The sequence below is a fragment of the Epargyreus clarus genome, unplaced genomic scaffold, assembly GCF_041222505.1.
Source record: "Epargyreus clarus isolate Ecla_fem2 unplaced genomic scaffold, WU_Ecla_fem_2.2 ptg000035l, whole genome shotgun sequence".
NCBI classification, from domain to species: Eukaryota; Metazoa; Arthropoda; class Insecta; order Lepidoptera; family Hesperiidae; genus Epargyreus; species Epargyreus clarus.
Window position 1 is genome coordinate 6,612,565 of NW_027332240.1, and position 16,979 is coordinate 6,629,543.

The 16,979-nt window shown below is 36.2% G+C and overlaps 2 protein-coding genes across 4 annotated transcripts; both read right to left on the reverse strand.

Annotated features, from left to right (window-relative positions):
- Positions 1–381: 381 nt before the first annotated feature.
- LOC140756579 (uncharacterized) lies at positions 382–16,546 on the reverse strand. Of its 3 annotated transcripts, none has more exons than XM_073092108.1 (16): positions 15,971–16,546; positions 15,574–15,749; positions 15,221–15,359; positions 14,945–15,074; positions 14,262–14,387; positions 13,580–13,632; positions 13,285–13,475; positions 12,601–12,688; positions 11,969–12,095; positions 11,781–11,873; positions 11,399–11,561; positions 9,483–9,680; positions 2,836–2,975; positions 2,165–2,235; positions 1,370–1,465; positions 382–593 (listed from the first exon to the last, which is right to left on the reverse strand). In XM_073092108.1, the coding sequence occupies exons 1-16, from the start codon at positions 16,348–16,350 to the stop codon at positions 485–487; spliced, it is 2,280 nt and encodes a 759-aa protein (XP_072948209.1). In that variant the 5' UTR covers positions 16,351–16,546; the 3' UTR covers positions 382–484. The 3 variants fall into 3 exon arrangements, with proteins under 3 accessions (XP_072948209.1, XP_072948208.1, XP_072948207.1); XM_073092107.1 differs by having other exon boundaries at positions 1,370–1,453; positions 2,836–2,990; XM_073092106.1 differs by having other exon boundaries at positions 2,836–2,990.
- LOC140756494 (NADH dehydrogenase [ubiquinone] 1 alpha subcomplex assembly factor 4) lies at positions 4,842–6,034 on the reverse strand. Its single transcript, XM_073092005.1, has one exon. The coding sequence runs from the start codon at positions 5,860–5,862 to the stop codon at positions 5,203–5,205; it is 660 nt and encodes a 219-aa protein (XP_072948106.1). The 5' UTR covers positions 5,863–6,034; the 3' UTR covers positions 4,842–5,202.
- Positions 16,547–16,979: the final 433 nt, after the last annotated feature.

Here is a 16,979-nt window from a genome sequence, read left to right on the forward strand (position 1 = left end):
CCGACCGCAAAATATTTTTTTTCTGAACGTCTCGTTTTTTATATCGAAATCGATAAAATGTTTAAATGGAATCGCCATGTAGGTTTTATGTAATTAGCACACTGTCAATTATAAATTAAGTTAATTGAAAGATTCCTGAACCGAATTCGATGACGTTTTATATTTGAGAATAATTTGGAATTATCATACATAACTTTGGTAAGGATTTGATAGAAAAAATCGATTCTAACAATCGTCAGTATTTCTGATAGAATGTAGTCGTGGTGTACGATAAGTGAAACGCCTAACTGAACTACAATAAATTTTAGTATTAATTTGTATATATTAGTTAATAAATTAAATAAGTGGTTACTAACAATTTGTAAATAAATATATTACATAAAAAAAATAAAAACTTTATTTTAAACCTATCCAACCAAATACATATATTTTCAACGAGATAATTTGAATACGACAATAATATATACAAATATGTTTATAAAATTTAATAAAAAGATGGTTGCATGTTGCGTCTTCCCTTTGGTGAGGAGGGCCGATTGGTGCGAAGGAAACTTTTCGGCTGATTCATGTTTGAGGCTTTCTCTCGTGGAGTACTGGGGAATAAATAAGTGGTAATATAAAGGTGGTATCACTAGCTGTGATGGCTTGTGGTTAAGAAACTCGACCTCTCGATCGAGGGGTCCTAGGTTCAAATCCCAGGCACGCACCTCTGATTTTACAAAGTTATGTGCGTATTAGAAATTAATTATCACTTGCTAAACGGCGAAGGAAAACATCGTGAGGAAAACTGCATACATGAGAGATTTATAAAAAAAATATCTCAAATGTGTGTGAAGTCTACCAATACGCACTTGGCCAGCGCGATGGACTATGGCCTAATGCTTCTCATTATGAGAGGAGACCCGTGCCCAGCAGTGGGACAGTAATGGGTCGATGATGATAAAGGTGGTAAAACCCGAACCACTCCGGCGGCACCACCGCTACACCTATTCCTGTTATAACAGCAGTGTTTAGCGCTGCTGTGTTGTGGTTTGAAAGGTGTAGTAAGGGAGACATACTTTTCCGAGGCGTCCCAGCTTAGTCCTCAGGCGTAGCGGTGTATCTGTAGCCGACCTCAGGTAGGAATATCCAATCCTATCTGGGGTTCGGGCGGCTGAAACCACTTACCATCAGGTGGACTGCATGCTCGTCTGCTACTCCTATTATACATATATATACCATAAAATTTATATGTATTTTATGCAGGGTGGATACCAATGTCAGGTATCAAATAAAAGTGTCAATGAAGTTACATAAATCCTTGATTTTAAAATCTTTTTTCACATAAATGATTTTACTCCAATTTGAAAATACGTTAAAAAAGACTTGCCTAAAATCTGGGATAACCCGTTGTTTGGTGGCGGAGCTAGTCTTCGAGTTGACCGTTCGAACGCTAGACTTCTCTCTGGTTGTACTAGACAAAACACTGGTTTGAAAATTAAACAATTTAAAAATAAAGCTATTTTGGGCTGTTCCAAAACAAAAATGAAAATTTCTGACCTTTTTATCTTATGACAGATACGTTGTACCTTCTTACAAAACGAATAAATATTTTCGTAAAAATACATACATGATACAGTCGACACAGAACCTCCTTTTAAAGTCGGTTAAAAATGATGATGCTACACGCTATGGGTTCCGGGATTGATCGTAAGCCAGACAGATTTTTAATAGATGACTTCAGGTTTTGTTTGTGGCCGTGGTGCCCACGACACAATAATAATTGAAGGTGGTAAAATCCTTTGTGGTTCGACTCCGGCGGCACCACCGCCACCCCTATTTCTACCTAATAACAGCAGTGTAAGGCGCTGCTGTGTTCCGTTTTGAAGGGTGTGGTAAGGGAAACAGACTTTTTCGAGGCGTTCCAGCTTAGTCCTCAGGGGTAGCGGCGCATCTGTGGCTGACCTTAGGTAGGAATGTCTAATCCTATCTGGGGTTGATTACAGATGTCCATGGCCGGCAGTAGCCACTTACCATCAGGTGGACTGCATGCTCGTCTGCTACCCCTATATTATAAATAATAATAATAATAATCCTATGCTATGTGTAGAGGTATGCTATGTGACACATATGGGAGGTCGTTATGAATAAAAATACGTAAGTAATAAAAAAATGAGTATTTTACCTGTTTTTATTATCATGATACAATGTAGTGAACTTCTCCCCTTGCAACGTATCGCGAAGTCGTCTCTGGAACTGATCAAATTAATATGGGTTTAGTTTAGATAGCCCAGTGTATATTGATGTATCCTGCTTGATGCCTTTACATTCAAATCCAATGTTTTCCCACATAATAAGATCTTAGGTATAGAAGCAGTGATAAGCCTCATGGTTAGAAATTCGACTTCTTAGTTGTTTAAAGTTAAGTGCGTATTGGAAACTATTTATCGTAAGGATAAAATTTTACCTTACGAGGTGCTTACGTGTGCTTACGATAAATAGTTATTTATCGCAATTTTTGGACTCAGGTTTTTTCCCATTGATACTTGTGAGAACATTTTTAATGAACTCTCAGACATGTAGGCAAGTAGGTGTTCACTTACATACAATATTTACAATATTTCCTTTACATACAATATTTCCTTTCACTACTAGGGCAATTGTTAGTTAATTTCTATAAAAATCTATCTTTGAAAAATCAGAAGTGGATGCTTGATACTCAAACTTCGAATCCCCCGATTAAGGAGTGTTTCAACTGGACTATCACTGCATGTTTCTTGTCCAAGTTACACTTGATGGAAGCGTACTTTATCTACCCCAAAATACTTCGAAACCAATCTATAAGCATCTAATAACCTTGATGCTGTTTAGCATATCCCCTTGCGTGGCCAGCGGTCGCTCATCGGACCGTATAGAGGGAGCTCTCTGCGGCGCCGGCGCTTCCCGCCGCGCACCGAGCGACGCCGCGCCGATAGAACCGTCTCGGGGACTCGACACTAGATAGGAAACAACTTACAGGATTCTATGAGTGATTTGTTTTATTAGCTGTGTTAGATTCGCTACTACATTAATGATAAATACTATCATTAGTGTAGTAGCGGATCCAGGAGGAAGGCGGAGAAAGTCAAGCTTCCCCGAAATATAAAATGTGTTCAAGTCCATCCTTTTCAAGTCATCCTTTTACTTAGACTTATTTCTGAAACCGCATTCGTTTATCACTTCTTGTAACACGACCTTTTACGTCAGTTTTTAAAGACTTCTTTACCTTGCCTTTTTATGGTTTATTATAGGGGGCGTAAACAAGAAGTGATTATATGATCTAAACAGCCCTGAATTACATTAAATTGTAGAGTTCGTTAAGTATAGAAAGGCCCTGGTGTATTTATCAGGGTTATAGTCCGCGTAAACCTGCTAGACCGCTCTGAATATAGAAATGAATCATGTCGCCATAGCAAATTGTATGACTACACCTGCTCGGAACAACTTCAGAGCGGACTAGCAGTTTGGGGTGGACTATAACAGTAGCCACCTGTAAATATGCAGGGCTGTAGCAAATTCCATCCATTTGGTTTTTGGATACTTCAATGCAAAATATAACCAATATAATAACAATTAAGCCGAAAGCACAAGTTATTTGTGGTTCCGCCTTCCCGCACTGTGTCGCGCGCTAAATCACCTGTTCCGCGCACACTTGCGACATTAAACGCGCTCATGGATCATTATCCGAACTGTGATGTGCTTGCTGATGACTGGAAGCTGATCATGTCTGTATGCTTGGAGTTCTGTGAGTTGTCTGTATGTTAGATCTGTCTAGTTAGTGTAAGTGGCCTCGGCCGTTCTAATTAGATCAATAAAATAAATAAATAAATAAACAAATCTTGACCATTTTAAAAATATTATAACAAATTTAAATAAAACGATAATAAATAAACAAAACATAATTTATTTATTCATTTCTCTATTCTACAACTAAAACACTATCATAAAGTGATATATTATTATGCATTCAGAATAAAACTAGCTTCTTCAATATGTTTAAACATTTTAACATTAAAGTTTAAACATAACTCGAGAACTTAAACTGAACTTCAAGCAACTTGATAAATTCTACCTATCACAGAACTATATGAATAACATTATATTTTTTATTGCAATTCATGCCTAACAACAATATGAGTATGTAAGGCATATAGCTATTTCTTTATAAGCCTCAAAATACATTAAAATTTTAAATTAAAGTTTACCTTGCACCTTATAGTAACAATATTTTCAAAATCTTTGATATTTTGTGGTATGGGATTGTAATGAGTTGACAATGATAGTAATAATAACATCAAGCCTCAACTACTCAATGAATGAAGCAATTAATTTGGTATAAAATTATGTAATGCATCTCATTAGAATAAAAGGTGAGAATATTTTCAAAACATGTATGTAAATATTTATTATTTTTAAAATGTGTGTCGGTGTGTAGGCCAAAAATCTCTGTACATATATCAGGGTTATAAAAAAGGAGCTCTAATGTTGTTTTAGGTCACATAGGTTCTTGTCCCTGTAGTTCCGTGATCAGAATAGGGCTACGGTTGCCCCCTGCCTGTCGTAAGAGGCGACTAAAAGGGACTTCTGAGGTTGCGGGCGGCAAGAGTAGGAACTCAAACCGCCCGGCCATATATTGTTGTGTAGAACAGACGGTGTCATCTATAAATTCTATTTGGCATTACAATAAGTGCAAGACAAGCAATTAAGACTAAACTAGTAATAAGAGACTGTAATACATAAATTGGAGGTTTAAAAGAAACATTAAGGTGTGTGAATCCATAATTAATAACATCCTTTACAATGTTTACTTTACCAGGACCAGGACCAGGACCAGTACCCAGGACCTTTTCTCCCGCATAACACCATAGGGAGAAGGGGGTGACTGAAAATCAGCGCTGAACAGGATCACAATTATTATTAATTTTAAGTAAGCTTGTAATGTGTATTCTTTTGTATTTTAAAGGCAATAAATGTTTATTAATATTACTTTAACTTCAAAGAGAAAATTTGTGTCATTTAGTTCAATAAGCCTACAGACTCTAACAGAGCAATCGCCTGCGTGTAATTCTATTACTTTATAAGTTGAAAGTGGGCAGGATAAGATAAAGCCTAATAATTTTATTAGCAATATAATAGCTTTCTATTTAAGTGAGGTAACTAAGTCCATAAGATATGGCATTGTATCTAAGCTGCACCTTTCATATTACTTTCATTTCTATCTACATTAGAATCTACACTATGTTTCTTATCCTCTATTTCCTTGAGTTTACTCTCTTCTAACTGCTTCCGTAGCATGGCGGGGCCGGCGAAAACCGCAGCAGAATTCTTCGTCTCCGGCACATAAACTTCATATGTTTTAAAATACTTTAGAATATTGACAACATCTTCTTCTTTTAGTTTGTATTCGATAGCTATTTTCTCGGCGGTTACTTCGCTCGGGTTGCATTGGTGTAGGGTCATGAACTCGATTGCTTGTCGTAGTGTCGTGCGTCCGTACGGAATGCGATCGGGTTCCTTGAAGCCGTAATCGTAGTCGTCCACTAGCTTCCTGTCTTGAGGCAGCGGGCGGTCAGCGCTCTGCTTGCGCTCGCGGGTCATATCATCCTCGGGCCGCCCAAACGATGTTACATAAACATCTTTCAACCTCTCGTCTAAAGCAGGGTCTTTGCTGTCCAGTTTTTTATCCAAATCGGGGTCGGCTTCGAGCGTTCTCTTCAGATCTTCGAGACTGGCCGCGTATTGCGGCGCCGGTGTCGGTTTCTCCTTAGAAATCACGCGATGAGCCCGATTCTCAATATTGAAAGATTTGAGCGGCCGTAGGGCCGTCGAAACTAAAGCACCCATCTCAGGTGGCGTTAGTGTTATTTGAAATATTTATATCACTCCGCTTTGCGTACTAAAGTTCATTATTTCGGCGTAAATAACACCAAATCAAAATATCATAAGGTTATGAAATTTCAAAATTTGTCATCTTGACATGTGAAACGATCTGACTTTGACACTGACATCTTAAGTTCAAATCAAAATTCTAAACAATATTGCCAGTACGCACTACATTATTCGAGTATTCATTAATATTTTTGTATTTTATTCCGCGATTTTAAAGTATTCGAGTACAAAGTAAAATAATGATAAATATCATATTTTTTGGTATAAAACCGTAAAAAATAGACTCTGAGGCCTGTGCCAGACATTATTTGATCAAAGACTTTACTCACAGATTTGAACACATATTTGTTTCCCAGCAACCATTTGATCTCCCAGCAACTGGACTTTGCGCATATGTAGCAGGCTCTGCACATACTTAACTTGATCAATTTGATGTACGCTCGAAAAACCAACACCAAATTGCAAAGTACAAATATTTGAAGCAAGCTTTGAAGACATACTCACATACCTGTGTTTTACTGTGTTCATATATGTTTTCGAATGTTTGTGCTTTGTCTCGCACGGGCCTAAGAAGATAAATGTTGGTGAACTTAGCACAGCATTTGCCAGCAAAGCACTAAAAAATGAGAGTTCTATTCGCATGCACATGAGTTCTATAGTTCCTGATAGTTTTCAGGAATAGTTCTGGCGATTTCACGGAGATAAAGCAGAATGAAATAATGCTCTGCTAACTTCACACAGCAGAGCATTTTCTACAAAATTGAAAAAAAAGCTATTGATTCGTGTAATTAGCTAATACCTGGAGTTCCTAATAGTTTTCAGTGATAGTTCTCGCGAAATAAACTTAAAAAATAATTTATTGATAAAATAAATTGACAAAAATTTAACCAAAAAAAATCTGCAAAAAGGTTATTTAAGAGTGGAAACTCGTCGATTTTGCAAAGCCTAGTAATAAAATGATACATTTGTACAATAACTGACCCTGGAACTCACACTAAAGTGCCAGCACAGCATACTAGAATAGTACAAATCGGAAAGATTTTCGACAAAACTTTTTTTAATATTATTTTCACGTACCCAGGGGGAAGGAACTCAGCGGTTTTACATAGGCTAATAATATGGCTACAATTTAAAAATATAACCAGTCCCAGAACTCACACTAAAGTGCCAGCAGAGCATACTAGAATAGCAAAAATCGGATGGATTTTCGACAAATATATTTTTACAATCATGTCCACGTAACCAGATGGTGGGAACTCATCGGTTTTATATAAACTAGTAACATATCTAGAATTTAAAAATATAACCAATCCCAGAACTCACTAAAGTGCCAGCAGAGCATGCTAGAATAACAAAAATCGGATGGATTTTCGACAAATATTTTTTTCAATCATGTCCACGTAACCAGATGGCGGGAACTCATCGGTTTTATGTAGACTAGTAACATAGCTACAATTTAAAAATACAACCAATCCCAGAACTCACACTAAAGTGCCAGCAGAGCATACTAGAATAGCAAAAATCGGATGGAATTTCGACAAATATTTTATTTAAATTATTTACACGAAACCAGATGACGGGAACTCATCGGTTTTATGTAGACTAGAAACATAGCTACAATTTAAAAATACAACCAATTCCAGAACTCACACTAAAGTGCCAGCAGAGCATGCTAGAATAACAAAAATCGGATGGATTTTGGACAAATATTTTTTTTCAATCATGTCCACGTAACCAGATGGCGGGAACTCATCGGTTTTATATAGACCAGTAACATAGCTACAATTTAAAAATATAATTGATCCCAGAACTCACACTAAAGTGCCAGCAGAGCATGCTAGAATATAAAAAATCGGATGGATTTTCGACAAATATTTTATTTAAATTATTTACACGTAACCAGATGACGGAAACTCATCGGCTTTATGTAGACTGAAAACATAGCTACAATTGAAAAATATAACCAATCCCAGAACTCACACTAAAGTGCCAGCAGAGCATACTAGAATAGGAAAAATCGGATGGATTTTCGACAAATATATTTTTACAATCATGTCCACGTAACCAGATGGCGGGAACTCATCGGTTTTATATAAACTAGTAACATAGCTAAAATTTAAAAATATAACTAATCCCAGAACTCACACTAAAGTGCCAGCAGAGCTTACTAGAGTAGCCAAAATCGTATGGATTATCGCCAAATATTTTTTTTCAATCCTGTCCACGTAACCAGATGGCGGGAACTCATCGGTTTAATATAGACTAGTAACATATCTACAATTAAAGAATATAACTAATCCCAGAACTCACACTAATGTGCCAGCAGAGCATACTAGAATAACAAAAATCGGATGGATTTTCGACAAATATTTTTTTTTCAATTATGTCTACGTAACCAGATGGCGGGATCTCATCGGTTTTATGTAGACAATTAACATAGCTACAATTTAAAAATATAACTAATCCCAGAACTCACACTAAAGTGCCAGCAGAGCATTCTAGAATAACAAAAATCGGATGGATTTTCGACAAATATTTTATTTAAATTATTTACACGTAACCAGATGACGGGAACTCATCGGCTTTATGTAGACTAAAAACATAGCTACAGTTTAAAAATATAACAAATCCCAGAACTCACACTAAAGTGCCAGCAGAGCATACTAGAATAACAAAAATCAGATGGATTTTCGACAAATATATTTTTTTTTTCAATCATGTCCACGTAACCAGATACAATTATTGTTGGCTACTGGCTACAATTATTTGTTGAAAATCCATCCGATTTTTGCTATTCTAGTATGCTCCGCCGGCACTTTAGTGTGAGTTCTGTGATATGTTATATTTTAAAATTGTAGCTATGTTACTAGTGTATACAAAACCGATGAGTTCCCGTCATCTAGTTACGTGGAAATAATTTAAATAAAATATTTGTCGGAAATCCATCCGATTATGGCTATTCTAGTATGCTCTGCTGGCACTTTAGTGTGAGTTCTGGGATTGGTAATATTTTTAAATTGTAGCTATGTTACTAGTCTACATAAAACCGATGAGTTCCCGCCATCTGGTTACGTGGACATGATTGAAAAAAAAAATATTTGGCGATAATCCATCCGATTTTGGCTATTCTAGTATGCTCTGCTGGCACTTTAGTGTGAGTTCTGGAATTGGTTATATTTTTAAATTGTAGCTATGTTCTTAGTGTACATAAAACTGATGATTCCTGAAAACTATCAGGAACTATAGAACTCATGTGCATGCGAATAGAACTCTCATTTTTTAGTGCTCTGCTGGCAAATGCTGTGCTAGTTTCACGGACACAGAAGATAACCTCATGCATTAAACTTGAATTAAAATAAAAAAAATAGGGTCTAGGTTACTACATAAGTTGGTAAATGTAGGAAATAGATATTTCGGCAAATAATTTACTTACGTCATAAAATAAGTTTCTTCCATACATTTCTTCACAATAAAAAAAACCCGGATAACATAGACAAACCTTTACTCTGAGAGACAAACGATTAAATTTTCTAGACGACGTTATGCAACAATATTCAATTACAAATGAAACTTACTTTTCAAACATGACAGTGCCTCTTTAAGAGCTGTATTAGAATCCTTCGCCTGATATTTCCCGACTGGCTTTCCGACTGGCTTTGCGACTGGCTTTCCGACTGGAGTGTTTGTTGCACGTGATTGTTCTGTCACGACCTTCGATGGTGGTGGACTGGGGCTTCGACCAAGGCGACGTCGTTGGTTCGGTTGCGTTGGACCTTCAATTGATATACTTACGTATTCATAATATTATTTAGATGAAAATAATACAAGTAATATATTTTAAAAAACGAACTAGAGAAGGCTTGAATTGTTAGTTAAATGAATAATAACTCATAATAAACGAAAATTAAGTGCAGATATTTATATATATAATTCTAAAATTTAAGTAATTAAGTTCTATACACCTTTTAAACATGTTTTTAATAATTTTGAAAATTACATTATTAAGAACAATTCATAGTCTTCATTGAATAGTCTGTGCCAAACTTAATGTCCGCTCTGAAGTTAATGAGTCCAGGTGTCAGTCAGAAGTCAATGCGGTCGAACACAACTACAAGCATATACTCCGTAGCAACAGTAAGGGCTCGAACACAAAACTGCGATGCGATGCGATGCGAATTACTGCGATGCGATATCGTGCGGCGTAGCGTCTCTCAGGGTGACCAACAACAACAACCACTGTGCGATGCGAATCAATTCGCAAGTTCTTGCGATGCGTCGAGGGAGCTCGCAGATTTTTGCGATGCGACGTCGCATCGCAGTTTTGTATACGAACCCTAAGGGCACACCAGGGGGGCACACTTCTATACAAAATGACTTTTTGTGTAGATACTAGCGCCACGTAACGACTCGCCCCGGAAGCTTCAAATTAAAATGGCGACGGAGTGACAGTTAACCGTGAAAATGATGTGTCTGTTGTCAAATGTCCGCAACTTCGTTAGTCGTTTCTAATTTAAATAGTTGTTTTTGCACTTCAGAGAGACACCGTTGCGACAACTGTACATATTTGATGCCTCCCACGTAAGTTGTATCTTTAACATCAACTGTAAAGGAGCGTGATTCGAAGATTCACATCGTCACAAATTTTTGTATCTTTCTGAAATTTTATAAAGTATGTAAATGTAGTTTTGTTCTTGTATCAAAATTGAGAAGGAAAAAGTATAATGCAAATGTGAATCTTTGGAACACAGTCATTTATAGTTCGTGTTTTGGAGATACAACTTTAATTTGATTTTTGAAGGTGGTAGAACCCTTTGTGGTTCGACTCCGGGGGCACCACCGCCACACCTATTTCTACCTAATAACAGCAGTGTTAGGCGCTGCTGTGTTCCGGTTTGAAGGGTGTGGTAAGGGAGACAGACTTTTCCGAGGCGTTCCAGCTTAGTCCTCAGGGGTAGCGGCGCATCTGTGGCCGACCTCAAGTAGGAATATCTAATCCTATCTGGGGTTGATTACAGATGTCCATTGGCGGCAGTAGCCACTTACCATCAGGTGGACTGCATGCTCGTCTGCTACTCCTATATTATAAAAAAAAAAAAATTACCTAATTTTAATACATATAATGAATAATTAATATGTAACAGGTATCTATAGATATGTATGTAAAACCCATGAGTAGTTCTGGGGCAGGCCACTAGGGGCGCTTTAGGGGAGACAAAAAATCCGTAGAGTTTCCTCTCTGTAACATGCATATAATAATACTCTATGGGGCACACTAACGCAGCTATGTACACGAGGCCAAAGCGGGCAGCGGAAGGTGCCGGGGGATCCCGCGCTGTCTTGGTCCCGCTAATATCTACAATTTGCTATTGCGTTGCGACACAACTGGTTTCTATATTCGGGCGGACTAGCTTGGTGCAGACTCTACCAGATTAAATAACTTACTAGTCTAGTTAAAGTAATTTATAATAAGAATAAAGTTAATTATTTGAACCTGTGCTGTAATACGATGGCGTGAATCGCGATATGTCATCTGGCGCGGTTTTTTCAGTCCTAAAGTTCGTAATTCTGGATGTATACTGTGGTGTTACCGTCACTGATGAATTTAAATGCCTCCTTCGTTCCTCATTATACATGCTGCTCTTCATTAAAAAGTTCTACAATAAGGTTTAGATATTAAAATAACAGGAGAAGAATTATGTAATCCGCAAATTTGTTATAACGATTAGTATTAATACATAAAATGTCAACGGAATAAATACTGAAATTACATATTGTTCTCAATAAAACTTAAAAGATTTTTTTGTGTCATAATGAAAAATTATACTAAATATTAGTCGACTATAATCCTCCTCAATTTACAATATACTTCTTACCTTAGCATCATTGACAGTTTTTATAACTGGTCCGTGGGTAGTCACAAAAGTCGGTATAGGGTAATGATACCTGAGATTATCATTACTGGGTTCCTAGAATAACAGTGACAAAATCATTATGAGGCTAATAAACTCAACGTTTTTTTGCGGAAAACTATACAACTTTATGTAAGTAGTAGTAGGATAACCTTAGGTTTAAGATTTTCTCTTTGTTGCTGAGATCTAGCCGAATGTCCTCGTACGGGTGACCGTGCCGCTCGTGGTTCACCTGCACCACTACGTCGGGAGACTATACTACTCGATCCGTTTAAATTTCTGTAAAAGGTGTACTACACTTTTATTATTATCTAAATTTACATCTACAGGCATACAACGAATCAGACGCGTTTCGTAGAGACAAAACGAGGATACGTTTTATCTCTACGATATTATTTTTATTGCCGAATTTATATTTATCGTAACAAAGCCGCGGAAACATGACAAAATATTGTATACAAAAATATAACGTTCTCTGCCACGGTTGGACACGTTTAATGTATTTATAAAAATGATCTAAACACTTAGCTTCCCTTATATTCACGATAAATAACATGAATCATAGATCATAGGCAAGCACACGATCGAAAACTGATCCCAAAAAGTTAAATTATGGTTTACATGTGTGCCCAAACACGAATCAAATAACTGTTATACACTGGACAATTGGGTAACAAAGATGTGTCAAAATACATTAAAAAGCATAAGAAGTCACTAATAATAAGACTAAGAATCTACGTTCATTTATTCTTTTACATACGAAATGTGAGGCAATAAAACATACCCTTGTTCTTGAATTTTTTGTCTGTAATTTATTTGGGGCGAAGTCACGCGCCACTCAAATTGTTCCTTCTTGGCCTGCGGTTTATGAGCTACAACAGAGATTTTGTTGAGTGTTGTAAGAGGAGCCTAGGCTATAGTCTTTTGCGGTGGCAAAGTAAGCAAGAATTGGTGGACATCACACTGTGTTATCATTAAATCATATTCTTCTAATCTAAATCTACTAAATAATAAAAATAAAATTGCGAAACAGCATGTCTACTAACCGTGTCAAGAAATAAACAACATTTATTTGCAAAGCATGTGTTAGGCGCAACTTTAGCGCAACGCACCGCCAAGGACCACACGCTGTCTTTAACAGTTTTAGTGCACGGTTCACAGCAGAGGTACTTTTTCCATAAAAATATCCTCCTTTCGTTAGGAGGTTCCTCATTCTGCTCTTCTACTGGTGTCGTTTTTAACACGCAGCCTTTCATTTGAGTTAAAGGCACTTGAGATTGTATTGTTAAGTCGCACGACGTTAAAAATACTTCATCGTCTTCTACTTTCGACATTTCTATACAATAAAAAAAGAACTCTTTTAAACTTCCGAACACAATATTGGCGGTGCGTTACGCTTAATTATATTTGAACGTGAATACAAAAATAAAGGCAAACTAATTAGAGTTTTAAGAAATTTTAGACAAACCTTCTCTTGTTTTCGAGGCGTTTGGCCTGAGTGTAGGCGAGATATCGGACCTAGTTTGCCTGTGTATTGGAGGTGGTGGCGACGATGACTTACTGAAGGTAATCGGTGCTTGCCTGATAGTTTTTTCAGAAATCGAATACACTCCGAACTGATGTTTTGGCAATCTATCTATATCATGATATTTTCGTTTCCTGAAACGAACTTTAATATTATTAGCCAATATGTTAAACTTAATATAGAAGCTGTTAAGACTACGCACTAAAATATTCTACAGGCAATTTCTTTACATATTTACCTATACATATTTCCCTGCTTTAGCAGCCACGCTTCTAAGTGCTCTAACCATCCCTGTCAACACACAATAATGCTAAACAAGTATTAGTAAACAATTAATGTGCTGCTATATTTATGTGCAAAACAAGCTATATTTTTATGACTACACTTGAAATTCTGAAGTATCAGTATTATTACGATTCAATCATAAATTAAATGTCAAATAAATGTAATGTTAAATGTTTTATATTCCTTATATCACGTAAAATTAAAAAAAAATCACAAACATAATTATACCTTTTTTGTTTACGAGGGGGGAAACCATCAAAAGGTACCCTATGCAGTGGGAGCGGCACGTGGTTATGTGGAATCCTTACCGCACTAATACCCTCCGATGGCCGTCCTCAACGCTACGAAGAAGACTCCGGGATCTCCAGAGGAACGCAACCGGAGTCCTGTTAGCTCGTTGCCCCGTCGTGCTCCGCCCAGGTGATCTTGGCGCTCGCCACACCGTCTGATGTGCACGACGGTATGCGACCACACATACCGCCGTCCTTCCCGGGATCGCTGTCCGGGCGGTTCGAGCTCCCACTCTTACCGCCCGCAACCCCGGAGGCCCCTTTTAGTCGCCTCTTACGACAGGCAGGGGATACCGTAGACCTATTCTGGTCCCGGAACTACAGGGACACAAAACATAAACATACCTGTTGTTGTCCTATAACGGAGCCTGGTCGACAAATTCTCATCCAACCAATTGCCTCCCGAGCGGTCATGCGATAATGTTTTATTAGGTAACAACCAATCAATGAACCGGTGCGACCTAAACCTGCCTGAACAATTTCTCCATGAATAACAAATGACAGAGGAGCCATTTTGAACTTCAAGCTAAATTATATTGCTTTTTTTTTCTATCCCACACAGTAGTAATATTTTAGTAGGCATGGTAATGCCTACTAAAAATATATTTTCAAGGTGGTAGAACCTTTTTGATTCGACTCAGATAGTGCCTGTGTGACTCATTAAGCTACTGTGTCCTGATTTGGACAGTATGATAAGGCAGAGACATACAAGACGTCTAAATTACGTCTTTAGGCGTAAGAACACATTTGTTCCAACCTCGAGTAGGACTTGTTTTTCTATTTGGGATTGATTGCAGATGTCATAAGCGACTGTGATCACTTAATAAGTAGTTTGCACGTACTTTTTGCAATTTGTAAGTAAAAATATATATTCAAGTACACTGAGCAAATACTTAATTTAATAAATGCTATAATTATATTCACACATAATTACATACATGAATTTATTTTAAACTTTATTAGTCGTAACCTAGAAATCTACGATATTATTTACAATTACGATAGCATTTCTACGATAAACTCATAACCTTGCAATGGACAGCAATTGCTCCCTCTGATTCCTCGCTGATTTGGAGAAACTTTATTAGAATGTGCCTTGGTGGACAGGATCCATCCGGAAAGAATAAGTCATAATGTGTGATATCAGCATTACTAAAACTAATACAAATAACATAATTTAAATTTCTCTCATTTGAAAATAACATTATATCTTAAACATGTTGAACATTTAATAAACAATTGATTAGAGAAACTCCGCATTTTTTATTGGTAAATACTTGGTTTACTATAGTAATTACACTTACACTGAACTATCATAAAGCCTCTTGTTTAGTCTTATGACAATTTGGACACCGTTATCCTTAAAGTACTTAATATACATTTCTGGTGGATGATACAAGTTGACACTGTAGTCTACAGGTCCGATGAACGCAAGGAATTTACCTGAAAATTATAGCTTTATACATACCACACCTCTAACTAAACTTCACGGCAAAAGTATATAAAACGCTCTTCAAAAGAAATGCAAATTTATGTAAAAAATTAAATCAATGCATCGATTACTTTTCGAGCTTTGACGTCACAAAACTGAACAAACATTTTTGTATATAAAAATAAGTATAAATTTATTCTAGACTGAATTTTCAACATTACTTACCTGGGACTATCCAATTAAGATCACCACCTTGAATTTTATCAAGCTTTTCGTATTCATCATAGTTAAAGTCTTGGAAATTGAAGAACCCTATATCTCTAGCTTTTGCTATAGCTTGCATGCAATCAAGCAAAGTAATCGTATATGAAGAATCACCCTGCGTCGCGTCTTGAAAAGGTCTTAGACAACATAATAATAACATTTTAATTTCTACATATTAATAAAAATTAATAAATAACTTTATACTGAAAATAATTACGAAAAAGAAGCAGAAAAAATATTCAAGTGCCTTATTTATTGAAAATAATTAAAATGTACTGAATACTATGGTTAAATAATATGAAAATTTAAACCATAACTGTTGAGATGAAGTTATTTAATATTTTACTGGTTCACTTACCGATAATTCTGTCCTTGAATTAGGAGTGGTTTGATTGCGTCTTTTGGCGGCAAACTCAAATATATGATACCGTAACATCCTAGAAGAAAAGCTGCGTTCGCTTTCTTCTTCGGGTCTATGGTGGTATAATGAACTATTACAATCTGTCTTTTCAAATACACCTTTAATTTCTCGTCCAAAATCGTACAGTACTTATAAACACAACCCAAGTTCAATGGTCCGAAATCTGAATAGTAGTTCTCATAAATTAACTCGTCATCTATCGTAAAATAGTGAGCTTCAGTAGAATCCTTCAATACTTTGCCTGGTCTCACTGTAGCGAAATAAAGAACATTCTTTATATACTCTGCTATAAATAAAATGTCAGGGCTTCGCGTCATAGTAAGTGATATTTTTTTAGTTTATAATACATTTTATCAATTAATGTTTCAATAAGAATTAAACGTGGTTTAAATAAAAGGTAACGAGTAAAACTCTATGATTTCGCTACATAAAACATGTTTACAAATAGATAAATACAGCAGAAATAAATTGTAGTACAAAATGACAACGTTAGATAAATCAATTTTATTTTTTTGCAATAAGCCAGTATAAATTAATGTCACAAATTAATAAGAAGTTCATGGATACATAATTTAATATCATCTTTTTGTGGGCTTTACTTTTATCAATATTAACGCCAAAGACGTATACTGAAAGATATAACATAAATGATGATAATAGAACATAATATAACAAAATATTATATATAGGCTTATACTAGAAAATAAGGGTTTAGAGCATTTACACACTTTGTGTAAAATTTAAACTACATTTTTAAATAAGATTATAATTAAACTATTAATTTGAATAATTTAATGATAAATGTGTATTACAATATTATTGTTGTTACACTATGTATATTACTTTTTTTTTAATAATAATGGTTACGCAGTTTTTGGACGTAGCGGAGATGTCATCTTGTACTGTAAATATGGCAACCCTAGTCTTTTTCCGGTACGCAAGGTAA

Coding starts and splice junctions, on each gene's coding strand:
- LOC140756494 (XM_073092005.1), bottom strand. CDS start 5,862: ATGGGTGCTTTAGTTTCGACGGCCCTACGGCCGCTCAAATCTTTCAAT.
- LOC140756579 (XM_073092106.1), bottom strand. CDS start 16,350: ATGACGCGAAGCCCTGACATTTTATTTATAGCAGAGTATATAAAGAAT. Junction 15,750..15,970: donor ATTCAAGGACAGAATTATCG/GTAAGTGAACCA, acceptor ATGTTGTCTAAG/ACCTTTTCAAGACGCGACGC. Junction 13,633..14,261: donor CCGTTATAGGACAACAACAG/GTATGTTTATGT, acceptor GTGTGTTGACAG/GGATGGTTAGAGCACTTAGA.